Source organism: Anguilla rostrata, chromosome 1 (assembly GCF_018555375.3).
Source record: "Anguilla rostrata isolate EN2019 chromosome 1, ASM1855537v3, whole genome shotgun sequence".
Lineage (NCBI taxonomy): Eukaryota > Metazoa > Chordata > Actinopteri > Anguilliformes > Anguillidae > Anguilla > Anguilla rostrata.
The window spans coordinates 46,137,496-46,152,196 of NC_057933.1; the positions used below are offsets into that span (position 1 = coordinate 46,137,496).

The 14,701-nt window shown below is 40.7% G+C and overlaps 1 protein-coding gene across 1 annotated transcript in view; it reads left to right on the forward strand.

Moving 5' to 3' along the window:
• Positions 1–14,701, forward strand: part of deptor (DEP domain containing MTOR-interacting protein) — a 49,340-nt gene that overhangs the window by 7,347 nt on the left and 27,292 nt on the right. Inside the window, exons 3-5 of the mRNA XM_064338331.1 lie at positions 2,029–2,207; positions 2,517–2,640; positions 11,337–11,515. Coding sequence (XP_064194401.1) covers positions 2,029–2,207; positions 2,517–2,640; positions 11,337–11,515 — 482 coding nt within the window. The remainder of the gene's footprint in view (positions 1–2,028; positions 2,208–2,516; positions 2,641–11,336; positions 11,516–14,701) is intronic.

Consider the following 14,701-nt stretch of genomic DNA (forward strand, 5'->3'; position numbering starts at 1 on the left):
ACTTATGTTTCTTCAAGCAATGTCTATTAATATTTTATGATATGTAAAGGTGTACTTGTACAGGTTTACATATCATAAAATGTTAAGTTCCAAAGCACCCCCCTCCCCCAGTTCAGGGCACCGTAATGTTTGGGACATATTAATGTTATGTAAATGAAAGTAGTCATCTTTTGCTCCTTCCTGTTCCAGGGGCTTGTTGCCTTCAGTTTTCTCTTCAGCATATGAAACCCATGTTCACTTGGATTCAGATCGGGTGAATGACTTAGCCAGTCAAGAATTTTCCCGTACTTGGCTTTGAAAAACTATTGCTTATTGTTATTGTTGCTTTAGCAGAATGTTTGGGATGATTGTCTTGCTTTAGGATGATGCGATGTCCAGTGAGTTTGGAGGCATTTGCTTGAACTTGAGCAGATAAGATACCTTCAGAATTGATTCTGCTGCTGCTGTCAGCAGTTACATCATCAGTGACGGCAAGTGAGCCAGTGCCTTTGGCAGCCATACATGCGAAAACCATAACATCCCCACCACCATGTTTCACAGATGGAGGCGAGGGGGTGGGGGGGGGGGGGGGGGGTTGGGGTTGGTTTGGATCTTGTGCAGTTCCTTTTGGCCTCCACACTTTGCTCCTGCCATCATACTGATACAAGTCAATCTTGGCCTCATTTGCCAACAAGACATTTTTACAGAACCCTGCTGGGTCTTTTAGGTACTTCTTAGCAAACTGTAACTTGGCCATCTTGTTTTTGGGACTAACAAGTGGTTTTCAGTAGTATAACCTCTGTAGTACTGTTTGTGAAGTCTTCTGCAAACAGCAGTTACTGACACATCTATGCCTACCTCCTGAAGAGTGTTTCTGATCTATTGGGCAGGTGTTTGGGGTTTTTTCTTCATTATGGTGAGAATTCTTCAGTCATAAACATTTAAGGTTGTTCTTGACCTAGCAGGCCCTTTGTGATTTTTGAGTTCATCAGTGGTCTCTTTCAAACAGTTCATTTTGGTGACCCTAAGGTTTGTCCTGTGCTTCTGCCTGTTTTTTTCTTATTTCTCATAATAGATTCATTGGCACAGCTCTGGTCCTCATTTTGCCAGACCCCAATAACTGACTTAAAAAGCCAATCAAAAACCTAGAATCAAGACAAGATACTAGATAGCTGTATTTTACCCACACTAAGGAAGCATTTGAACAGACCTGACTGATCAGAAACACCATTTTAATCCATTTTTCCAAAACATTATGATTCCATGAAATGGGGGGGACTATTTATAAAAAGTGCTGTAATTTCTACATGGTGTTACCAAAGTGTATAAAATACCCTCTAATAAAAGCTGAGTGTGCAATTTAAACACATAGCCTACATTGTTTGTCTGTAAATCTAAAATTGTGGAGTACATACATTATGGAGCTCACTGTATGTAGATACTGAATATAGCCTAATATAAAGAAGAAATTCATTGAGAATGTCAGTTCAAAATAAATATGAATAATCTATTGCATTTTAATTCACAGATAGAAAATCCCCAGTTTATGCCTTCTTTATAGTGAATTTTTACATAGAACATCTTTATCACAAATGAATGATACTTTCATTGTTAAATGTGATCGAGCAGAGGCAAATGACAAACATCAACCATATATATTGTTTAAATGGAACGGAGATATCGATAATATATTGATTTTTTCATATTTTATTTGTGTATTGCTTTAAAATCCAGTTTCACAGGTGCTCATGAGTAAACACAAGGATTATCTTATAAAAAGTTTTTTCTTTGGGAAAATGTATACAGTTTGTTGTAGGTGCATTGGACATTTGTATGAAATCACGGGGGAAAAAATCATGCTCATGCATCCCTTGGGAATAACACCCTGTAATAATTGTAACATACGCTGAAATAAGAAAAACTTAAGGCATGTTGACAATTGGGGGAGGGAGTTGTCCGTATATAAAATTGTAGGCCTACAGGCCCTGCAGGGGCTGCGTTGCTGTTGAATGTGGAACACTGACAGAAGGACTGCTTGTTGCTCTGCAGGCTCCGGCTCCACGAAGCGAAGGTAATCAAAGATCGGAGGCATCACCTCAGGACCTATCCCAACTGCTTTGTGGCTAAGGAGCTGATCGACTGGCTGATCGAGCACAAGGAGGCCTCTGACCGGGAGACGGCCATTCTGATCATCCAGAGGCTGCTTGACCAGAGCATTATTCATCACGGTAGGCCTTTAGCTGGAAGCTCAGAGTCACTTTGGATCACTGTGTTCTCTGGAATACACAACTGCTTAAGTACAGGTCTGTACTCAGCCAATTTGGCTCTTGTTCATTCCCAACACACACCTTATAAGTCAATAAATTTGTATTTGTTGGCAGCACGCACATACGTACACAATAAATATTACTGAGACATGTTTATGGAAACCTGGCAGAGAACCAGCTCTCTTGAAGGGGAGATATGTTATAAGATTTGCAGTTGATTACATTGACACCTATCTATGCTCACCAAGCCATCCTCTCTTTGTGTTGCAGTCTGTGATGAGCACAAGGAGTTCAAAGACATGAAGCTTTTCTACCGTTTCCGGAAAGATGACGGCACCTTCCCGCTGGACAGTGAAGCCAAGGTTTTCATGCGGGGGCAAAGGATATATGAAAAGTATGATTGCGCTTTATCATTGAAATTAATATATCAATTAATTTTTCTTTGAAAAATGATCAGCTTTATTCAACTGATAAGCTGTACAAATGCCATTTAACATGTGTGTTTAGAGCAAGAGATTCATTTGAAGTGGTCTGAAAAAAAACAATGGATATTTATAAATATTCTGTTTTATAATATTGAGTTCAAGTTTTTGCTAGTTACTTCGAACAAATTTTCATTCCTTAATTTAGACCTTTCTCCCCAATTGGGAACAGCCAATTGCATTTATAAACCTGCTCCATCACTTAATGTGAGAAGGTGCTATGAAACTATGACATGCACTCTCTGAAGCATGAGCTGTCCACCAAGGATGGTTAAAAGTACATTAAAATGAATCTTGTTACGAAATACAAATAAACAGCTCTATATTACTAAAATCAAAATGTTGGAGACGAAGGTTGCCTGGCTTGTAGGGACAATTATGTGGACCATACAAAAAGGAGGCGAGCAAGCATTGCATATGAAATACATAGACTGAAATGTTTTTTTCAAAACTACATATTTTAAGGACTGCCCACCCCTGCTGCCAGCTGCAGTCCTCTGTATAAGTTGTGCGGTTATTATATAGCTGGCACAGCCAGACTACAGGTGCCTGGTGGAATTGGGTATCCTGCAGACCAATCTCCTCTCCCTGAGCAACACTGAGGCCAGTTACATCGCTCTATGAGATCCCTGGCCACAGCCAGCACTGCTGTGGTCAGGATTAGATTCTGGATGGTAGGGCAAACCAGTGCATGTTGCCAGATGAATCATACAAGAGACTGAAATATACTTATTTTGAATTGTGGGGAAAAATATGTGCTTGGATTTATCATGCCTTAAAAAAAGACTTTTAAGAGGCTTATTTAGAAATATATCTAATATTCAACCGCCGTATATCCGAGGGTTTGTGTTTTCATGGAAAACCTTAGGCACCATTAAAAACTAGCAAGTGTCATACAGAAAAAAGTGATTAATTATTGTGGACTACAGTCGTTAGGAAATTAAAAATGCTTAAACAAGTTTTCATGACAAAGATTACGTTTCATTGTAAGGACTTTGAGCCAAGATGTATACATCTAATCTGTCCAAACATGTTTTTGCTCAATTAAAATTTGTTCTCTCTTAACCAGTCCTCTTTCTTTAAATGGACTGTTTTGTTGAGCTTAGTGCAAGCTTGTACTCTGTTTTTTTGTTTTGCACAGCTTCGACAGATTAATGGTTTCCATGGAGACCATAGCCTGCTTGCAGATTTTAGATAAGTGGTGTGAACCTCAGCCAGGAAGAGTCAATTAACCATATCAATATATTGACTGTCATCCCTTGCTTGTCAGGATGCTTTGCTGAGAGTAATTGAACAATCGAAGTCATTTTAACATTTAGCTTTAAGATTTTCTACAGGGAGTTTCCATTAATTAATTAACAAATCATATTTTATTATGTGTGTCCTTGAAATTATTCCTTTTGCTGCAACATACATAAAGTATGTGGTTTTGAATGTTTTCGCAAAATTATAAAATATAAATCTACAACACACTCAGTGTGTTCCATTCAGAAATGGTCCGATAACTAAATATCACTTTTCCATATGCAATATGCTGTTGATATAAACTCACTGCATAAATCATGTTAGCTGCAAACTGCATCAACCAGCTTCCTCACCAGAAAGTAGTTACCCTTCAAAATAAAGTATTGAGGTGAATAGCTTTAAGGACCCTGAGCTCCAAGTTTCCCCCCTCCTCCATTGTCCCTCATTTATCAAGTCTTAATTTGGCTGTTGCAAAATATAGTAATCTTGTGGCTCATTCAATCATTTAGATTAATGAACATTTTCCTTTGGTCACAATGTTGGAACTTTAATTATAGCAAAAACCAGTTAGAGAGTGAGCTTTGTGCATGGCATAGCTCCCTGCAGAGTTTCAGACAATGTGGCAAATGCTTTGAATATATTTTCATCTCCATATGTACGATTAGTTAGTGGACAACTTAAACAGCAATGAATTGACACCTACAGACTTTATTAATTAAGGTTCCCTTTATTAGAACAGTCAAAAAGTGTTATTTGGAATGTGGTACTCTCAGTAATTAGTAATAGTCATTTAAATACAATTTCTAGTTGTGGCATAATAAGAAATAGTTAATAAAAAATCTGTTTTAATACCACATACCACAAACTTGAGAATTTCTAGTCTCTGTAACTGTAACTCTGGTTGTTTGTTTGGACCACCAAATACCATGAAGGGAGAATGATTGCTTTTCTGTACCCTGAATACATAGGCTTGTTGCTTGTTGCTTGTTGACTGCAGATGTATTGGCAGGTTGAACAGGTAGGATGGTGTAATGCTCCCTGGGGTGAAAATGCATGTTGCTAAGGTGTAGCAGTGGCTGCTGGAAAATACGAGCCAATATATGAGCTAGTAGAAATCACGATTGTTGTTACACAAGTGCTATGCTATCCCAAATGCTCTTTGCGCCTATGAAGAGAAAAGAGTCATGTATAGATAATGCAGTCTGATTTGTGCCATGTTGACTGTTTTCACAAGAAAAATTTTAAATTGTACATCCAGAACCCTCAAGGACATTAGAGGTTGGACGCTGACATCTAAACCTTGGTCTAAACCAAGTCCCCAGGAAGAGGCATCAGATTGTCCAGGTCTGACTGTCTTCGGCTGTGCTTGAGGACGTAATTTGTTTTTAAATGAAAAACTTCTCTAATTACAAATACATTTTTCTGACATTTAAAGAACATTTGGATTTATGTTTAAAATGTCCTCAGAAAGGATTTACCCTTGAAGAAAACAAAAAGTTTGCACTTAAATGCATGAAGTATGGTCTGTGTTATGAAACAATGGACAGATAACATCATTCAGATGACGTCGGTAATACTCTGGCCATAGGGCGGATATTTTGGAGTGGCAAAGCAATGCCCTCCGTGTGCCAGTGTTATTTGGAGCGGACTGTGCTCACAGTATGACTCCCTCTCCGGTTACGATGCCTTGCGCAACACACATACGTTGTCTATTGGGAGACATCTGGTGCCGAAACACCAGGCTGTTTGCGTAATCACAGACTCCTTTGCATCCTGGTTTTTGCGTGCGGGTCCTGTTCTAGGGATTTCATGCCTGCCCTGCTCTCTACAGTTGCCAGGGTCAGAGCTGTTTCACTTGTGTGCTAAGAATAGAGAGGTTTTTGCACGGGAAAACCTGTGACATTTTAAACTAGGAAGCACAGCCACATGTCTTGCTGTGCGTACAACCCAGCAGAGGCCATATTGTTTTCTTTTTTTTTTCTGTCTCTAAGCAACCTGTGTTAGTGGGAACAATTACTGGGAAATGTTTTGCCGGCAGCTTTGCTATGAAACCATTGTTTCAATGGACAGGGAGAGGGAGAGGCTGTTTACAGTGTGTATTTTCATCCAGCCTGCATTCACACTCCTGTAACAATGATGGCCTCTGTACATGTGTGTTACTTTTCACAACACCCCAAACAACAGTAATATAGGGTAATATACAGTCCGTGTCCACTCATTTCAGTTCAAAATTTGGGTTTTAGTTTTTAAATACCATTCCATATTGTGTCTTACTCAAGGCTTACTTAGTCACAAAACACTGTGGTATATCTAGGCTTTTCTCCGTTATGTAAAATTATGTAAGTGTGACAGTTTTTCCTCAAAACCTGAAAAGCAGGATGATATTAATTTCCACTGAAACACTTATTTTATAGAACAAGTGTAGGCCTACATTTGCTCCACTGAATAGTACTGTTTTCTACAGATCAGAAATTCTCATTCCATTTCAGAGTAAACTAATAGCGTTCAGGTAAATTGTAAAGCATGATATGTAATATTTTTGTACTGTAATCATTGAGTAGACATTTTGGTGAGTTCTGTGAGTACATGTGTACAAGTTACACCGGATTTTAGCTGTTTTTGGACAATCTAAAGCAAGTGAATCAAATCCACTCTACTATAAATCTCTGAACGTCTTTAGTAACTTCGTCCTTTAAGATCAGTGTCCATTTTGTACTGGAAGACCACATTTCTGGCTAGCAGAAGGAGGCCTATTTTCTATTTAAATGAATTCATTTTTATTATATAGAACATGACTCAGCACAATGATGAAAGTTTAGAAAGAAGACACAAAGACATTTGCCTGCTTATTCATTTCAGTATCCAGACTGTCCACCTTAATGGCAAGTTTACACCAGTGTCAAAGTAATATTTCTGAGCTCCTGGGCAAGAGAGGCAACAGGGTGACCAAGTAACCAGAATCAGAAATTACCTGGGTGGTTAAAGTATGTAAGGAGGCTAAAGTATGTCAGAGCAGCCTGCCTGGCCATGTCATTAAGATGATAGATTTTCTGCTTTGCATTTTCATATGGATGGCTTCAGACACACAATCTGATAAACATTGCCACGACTATTGCCATCGGATTGGCTCTGTATAGCTGTGTTAGATGGAGTTGATAAGATTAGACAGGGGTTGTAGAAGCCAGCCATTAAAAGAGTGACAGAGGCAGGTGAGAAGATTTGAAATAAAGGCATGTAGCTATTGCCCAAGTGCACTTATGTGATTGTTTTTAAATTTGCACAGCTAGCATCAGGTGATTCAGTGTGAACATGAGTGTCTTTTGCTTTTCTTATCAAGTAATGGGTGCGGCCAGTAACCCAGCACCGTGAGTGAGTCACAGTGATAAAAAGAGTAAATAGGTTATTTATGTTGCTGAAGAGAGGCACTCGTATTATTTTGATGAATGAAACTTAAAGGTGTAGGTACTTTGTTTGTCAAAGTTTGTCAACGATGTGGTCATTTAAATGAAGGGAGCTGTCCGCACAAGTGCAGAAGGTGTATGAGCTCATTTTTTGTGGAAAGAAGATCCTACTTTCTTTGTTTGGAATGTACATTATATAATATTCATACTTATTGTTGCTCTTTGATTGGTTTAACCAGTGTGAAGGAGGTAAAGGATTTAAAGCTTACCTTTACACTTTACAGTGAGTTATAGGTTTAGAAATTGCCCTCCTAACCCACTTTTGACAACGCTTTAGTCATTTGAGGAATGTCATTCAGGTGAAGCTAGTGAATTCTAGGCATGGGGAAGCCCGTTGTGATTACAGTAGGCATATTAACAGTAAATGGTCATCCATGATGCATGGTCTGTTTGCACTTAGTCATGTAGCAGACACAGTGATCCAGAGTGCCTTATAAAAGTATAGAATGTGAGTTAATCTCAGGAATACAACAGTGTAATATGACCGAGAATGCACAGAAGGCCCAAATATAAGTGTAGTTTGTCAAACGAAGTGACAATTAGTATTTTGAACATATTAAATACCATTAGACAGATAATCTACCTTTATGCATTCATGCCTATAGCATTAGCCCAAAAGGAAATCCAAAAAGAAGGAAGGGTGGTAGCTAAAATGCATCAGGGGAGCTATGGTGCAATCTGAAGAGGTGATCCTAAAGTCTGAGCCAGAGGATTAGTAGGGCTTCTGCTGTCTTGACCACAATGTCATTATACCACTGGGGTGCCAAAACAGATAGGAGAGTGATCTGGAAGTGCAGGCATGCACCAGAGGTCGAAGAACTGAGAGGTCTCACTTGTGTGTAATGTCTGATAATCTTTTAAGTTATAATGGAGCGGTCTCTTCTGCCGCACGATAGCGGTTTTCAATTTTATGCAAGCTGGAATAACAGTATATATATATATATATATATATATATAATAACAGGTAAACAGTGGTGGCAGAAGAGAAGGGTAACATGGGGGGCTGAGCATGGAGAGGTTGTAGATCAGAAGAACAGCAGCATTCTGAATAAGCTAGAGAGACCTAGTGGTGGTGGCAGGGAGACCAATGAGGAGGGAGTTGCAGTGGCCAGGATGGAATAAGGCCAGCAACTGGACTAAGAAATGGGTTGAGCTGATAGTGAGGAGGAAGGGATGGGTTATATGGGTTCTCTGGAGCCAGTAGCAGGAGTTGACGTCAGAATCTGGTTTGGGAGCAAGGAAGGGTTGTCTGGAGAGAGGAATAACCAGATGTGTTGAAGTACTCCGCCATCTCAAAGGAGTTGTGAATGTGAACAACCTTCCCATCAAAGAAAGTGGTGAAGTCATCTGTAGTGTGGGTTCAGCAGGGAAGGGGGTGGTTGAGGAGTGAGGAGAAAGTGGGTTAAAGGATGTGTTCAGAAGACTAGTCTGATAAAAAGCTTGCCTTACCAGTAGCAGAGACAGAGGTTGAAAATGCTGGGAGGAGGGAATGGTATGGTAATCGATCTCTGGATTTGTGCCATTTTCTCTGTGCTGTTCATAATACGGTCCTGTTGTCACGGCCATAGGCTTGGAGAAGATAGCCTTTGCAGGTCTTATGACAAAGGGACAGAGTGAATTAAGTTTTGAAGAAGGAGGTGAGGAGTATGAATGGAGAAGAAATTAATTAACGATTCAAGAGATGAGAGGAGAGAAGGGTTAAAAGGAAAGGGAAAGGGATAGAATATGGTGATCAGGGTACTGGAGGGGAGTGATCGTCAAACAAGCTACTTTCCTGCTTTGTGGGTGGACGGTGACTACAGTAAGGGGAGGTCACAAGAGTGGGGAAAAAGAAGGAAGCCAGCTGACGAGGAGTTCTCCAGATGGATGTTGGTGTCTCCCAGCGGAATCAACAGGGTCCCATCCTCTGGAAATGAACTGTGCAGGATGTCCAGCTCTTCAGGAAGTTTATCCAGGGGGCCCAGTGGATAGTACAGAACTACAATAAACAGTTTTTTGGGGTTATTAACAGTAACATGGAACACAGAGACTGAGAGGTGAGAGAGAGAAAACAGAAAATATCTAATAAGAAACAAGTAGACCAGTTTTGCCTCCCTTGCCAGATGGCTGGGGAATGTGGAGGAGAAGGTTGAGGAAGAGCTGCTGTGGATGCAGTGTTGTCCAAGGTCGTGCATGTTTCATTGAGGGCAAGAAACTACAGGAAGAGCCAGGAGCTGTCGGACAAGATGAAGTCGACTTTGCCAACAGTCGACTGCCAATTCCATAGGCGCCATGCAACTGTAATGGTATTGATTAGGGATGGGGAGGGTAGAGGATGTTGAAAAGGGCTTTGTGCTGCATAGCATGGCGACGGCAGGTGTGACTTCTGAGGGAGGAGCTGACCAGAATAGAGAGGAGGTACATCAGATGCTATAAATGGCATGCATCCCTGCTGTGACAGCATAGTAGTAACCTCATTGTACTCCCTCGATAGTCTCCTCCCTTGTCTTAATCCAACTGAGGTTTTATGCAACTGAGGCTGCCACTATAGCAACTGCTGTCTGCTCTGAATGTTGCTCTGAATGACTAATTAACTAGTGCTTGGAAATTTTTCCTCAGCTGAAACACGCCTAGCTAATTAGCTGTTGAATACACTTATACATTTCACTCAATGCTTCACAAAAACAGTTCAAGCAAAGACTAGGATTAACTACTGTTACTGCAAAATTACATTTAAAAAACACAAGGTAGTTTTATATTGGACAATAATAAACATACGCTGTCTGAAAAAACATACTTATCAGCTTCGGTGAAGACAAATGCAATGCATACCTGAAGAAAATACACTGTTAAAACAGTTTCTACTGTATAGGCTGCCTCAGACAAACACACCTAGCTAATTAGCAACTGAAGACAAGAAGCTGCATCACTAATACCTCTACGAAAATAGTCCAAACAAATTCTATTGCTGAACTTAAAAATTCTTAATGATATTTCTGAGGAATTATTTGAGAGTTGTTGGTATTGAGGAAATCTTGCCTCAGATGCACTCATTCAAAGCATGTTATTTAATCCTCAGCCAGCTTTTCATGGTCACATTTTTTATGTGTTCTTGTAATGATCTCTGATATTAGTCTTTGTCAGGTTGTCTTTTGTATGATATGTGCTGTGATGCTATTGCGGTATGTTGTTGTTTCCCCCCAAATTTCATGTTTTAAACATGATTAATAAAAAGGCTCAGACTCTTAACACATCTAATGTTCTGTGTCCGCTATCCAATCTCAAACTCAGGGGAGCTGCTGACACTTTTTACCAAGTATTAAGTATATCGCTCAGTTTTTCTCTCTTTTCCTCAGGTTACACATGCGCTATGAGCCTGTGCCATGGCCCTGAGTCCGGCTGCAGAAACAGCAGGGCTAATGTAATATTACATTGTCTACATTTTTTGACAGAATCTCAAGGCAAGTTGAGTTAGTGGAAAGTTTGTGAGAACATGGGTATACCACTAAAGAAGCAAAAAAGAACACACGTCTGACTCCAGCTGAGCCAATTACAGCACGCTCATTTCTCTGTCCTATTCAGGAACTCTATTCCTTAAGCAGGATACGGGGCCCCAGAATTCAGGAAAACAACAGAAAGATTAGGTCTGGTGAATTAGCTTTGATAGGAAATGTTGGCATGGAAGGACCCTAAAACTAGGGCTTTGACCCTGGATAACCTAATAGTAATTTAAACTTTGGGTCAAACAAGGGATGAAGTTCTCTGTATTTTGAATAAAACTTGTATTTCCCGACTGGGAGGAAAAGCAGCCATGTGTGTAGTTCATTTGCATTGCCAGAGTGATGGCAAGTTGGCAAGTTGTAGATACATTCACCGTATAATGTTTCAGTGACAACTCACTCTGTGGCCTTTGCTCCAAACAGGCTGATGAACACAGAGAACTCCCTTCTGCAGACCAGAGATGAGGACGGTGGGACCTTTGAGCGGACACTGGTGGCATCAGAGTTCATTGATTGGCTTCTGCAGGAGGGGGAGATGGCCACCAGGGAGGAGGCAGAGCAGCTTGGGCGGAGACTGCTGGAGCACGGCATCATTCAGCACGGTGAGGAGGGGGAGGAGGACAAGGAGGAGGTGGGGAAAAGAGGATTCTCTCCAGTGGCCTGGAGTACTGCCCTGCCAATGGACTGTTTGCAGAAAAATTATAAAATTAGGGTTTTGTTGGTTTGTGAGTGTTCCAGTTGATAAAGGCGCTTACAAGTGCTGGCCGAGTGTTGTGGCCTAGACATTGCATGTTTGAGCCCAGACTACATCATTAGCTAAATAAGACTGGAATTCTGAGATTTGGGGCCTGGTTGGCTTTATTCTGCCGGAGGTGGGGTGGCGTTAAGTAAGCCAGGGTTTCTCAACCCATCGGTTTTCAATAGTGCACGATACAGCTCTCCTCCATTCAATGCTAGCCTGTAGCGTGGAAAATAGTCGCTAGCTCATGGGTGAGAGCATCATTTAACCTCAGCTGCAGCACTTCTGGTATGTGGATGTGCATCACAGTGACTGGAGTGACCTAATTGGCGACTGCACATTGACAAATAAATTAAGTGAGAATTAAGTGTGAAATTTCCATGCCCTGTCAGCTCGCCACAGCTGCAATCTGGGCATGCCTGGCATTCAAAGGCTGGGACCCAAACTCCAGTGCCTGCTGTAGTGTCACCTCGACCAACAATGCTTCTGTGTTCATGATGCTGCTAGGCGATGTTTGTTGCCCAGTGTGCTCACAGGTCCCATCCCAGACTTATTGCTGTACTGTCTCTCCACAGCCAAGATTCTGCTGCTGACACCACTCTGAGATCAGTACTGGGGGGGTGGGGGTTCAGGAACTGAGACTTTGCAGAACAGCTGCAATTTTCAACAGCTCAGCAGCATGAATTCATGTAACCATGGTGCAACTACCACACTCCTATACTTGTAATTTGTCTGTCTGAACCTAGCTATAAAAAACTAAATTCAGGTTATAAAAAAGTAGCAAAGTTTAATCTTTTTTAGCACTCCATCCACAAGACTCCATACGCATCCCCTTTTACACAAAGCCAGTGAAGACTCTCAAAATTTTTGTTTGTCAGATGCTTAAAAACTAACATTGGCTGAAGGTTTTGTTTAGGTCAAGGTGACTGTTATCCAGATAGATTGAACCAGGCTGTTAGACAAATTTGAAAAGGAGGAAACATGGTTTCCCTGATCGCAAGATTTCTTTGTAAATAACCCTGACATAAATAACCTTGTGGGAAACAACAGTATTCATAAAAGGTCCAATAGGCACTTAGGCTTTTGTCCAGTCTAATTACATTCTGCTTTTGCCTTTAGCCTTGTGCTGTGAATTGATGAAAGTTTAATTTAGTACCCTTTTTCTGAAATTAGCAAAAATGTTTTAGGAGAAAAATATTCTTAAATTCAGTTCCCAGAGGCAATGGCAATGGTGCATTCTTGGAATATTTATTTTAGACTTGTGTAACCGACTGTAACGTGAGCCACTGCAAGGTGCTTCTGTGGTTTATATACAGTGAGCTCCATAATGTTTGGGACGAAGACATTTTTTTCTTTATTTGGCTCTGTACTCCACAATTTTAATTTTAATTTGTCCACAATACCTTTTCCCAGCACTCTGCAGGCCCTTTTAGGTGCTTCTTTGTAAACTGTAACCTGGCCATACAATTTTTGAGGCAAACTAGTGGTTTGCATTTTGCAGTGTATCCTCTGTATTTCTGTTTGTGAAGTCTTCTGTGGACAGTAGTCATTGACACACCCATACCTGCCTCCTGAAGAGTATTTCTGATCTGTTGGACAGTTGTTTGGAGTTTTTTCTTCATCGTGGTGAGAATTCTTAGGTCCTCAAGTATAGAGGTTGTCCTTGGCTTACCAGGCTCTTTGTGATTTCTAAGCTCACTAGTGATCTCTTTCTTCTTAATGATATTCCAAGCAGTTGATTTTGGTTAGCCTGTTTTGCCAATGTTTCTGACAGTTTTTTCTTATTTCTCCGCTTCATAATGGCTTTCTTGACTTTCTTTGGCACAACTCTCATCCTCATGTTGACACACGCCAATAACAGACTACAAAAGCAATCAGAAGGCTAGATTCGAAACTAGATACTGAAACTTGCACTAAGGAAGCAGTTGAACACACCTGACTAATCAGAAACACATGTAACACACCATTTGTTCCAAACATTATGATACCCTGAAATGGGGGGACTATTTATAAAAAAGTGCTGTAATTTCTATATGGTATCTACATACCCTTAAATAACAGCGGAGAATGTGCACTTTTACCACATGTGAACTGTGTTCGATTAAAACTCTAAAATTGTGGAGTACAGAGCCAAATCAAGAAATAATATGACTTTGTCCCAAATATTATGGAGCTCACTGTATATATTTTTTATGACGGTATTAGCGGAATGTGTGTCAAACGTGGATATGGATATGTTTTTGTCACATGGTTGCAAACTGAGTGTATATGAAACAAAGATACTGTTAGCAACATTACTCTCTACCTGGGTCTAGATCAGAAATTTGCCTTATGTGGCTTATTTGACATGTAGATGACAGTTGCTAATTTAGAACACAAGTACATTTGCATTTCGGGTAAGAGAGGCGCAGGTATTTCAATGCATGGTTACTGTCAATCTGGCCAGCATGCTGTGAGGCTGATCAAAAGAACCTGCATCTGCTCTGTGATGAGTTGTGGTCTGCGTGCCCAATTCAGCAAAAATGGATGGTTCGGTTGCTTATGTTCATAACAAAGAAGGTCAGCCTATCATGTACGATAACCTCTTGTATGATTTGTTAATGCGTTCAAAAGTGCAGTAACAAGGAACTGCTAGCAGGTTGCTCCATAATCAGAGATGTTCTGAATGTTCCTGTTCAGCGATTGTGCACATATTTTTTGGCCGTCGTGTTGCAGTTTCCTCATAATTCTGAGAATTTCGCAAATTCTGAGAATTGAGACCCCTTTGTCTTCCAGCAGCGAGGGCAGGCGCGCATTCCTCCAGCTGCAACACAAGGACACGGGGTCATCATGTGTCACGCAGCAATATGTGTTGCTCCCGTGACTCAAGAAATGTCCTTGTACTGCCATGTATCGAGGGGCTTTTCTCTTTAGACCTCTGTACACTCTCAGTGAAATGTTATCCCCTGGCACTCGATCCACTGTGCTTCTGACCGTGCGTGACACATATTTACCAATTATCTTCACCCATCATTCCTCAAGTCATGTGACCTGCCACTGGCTCACGTCT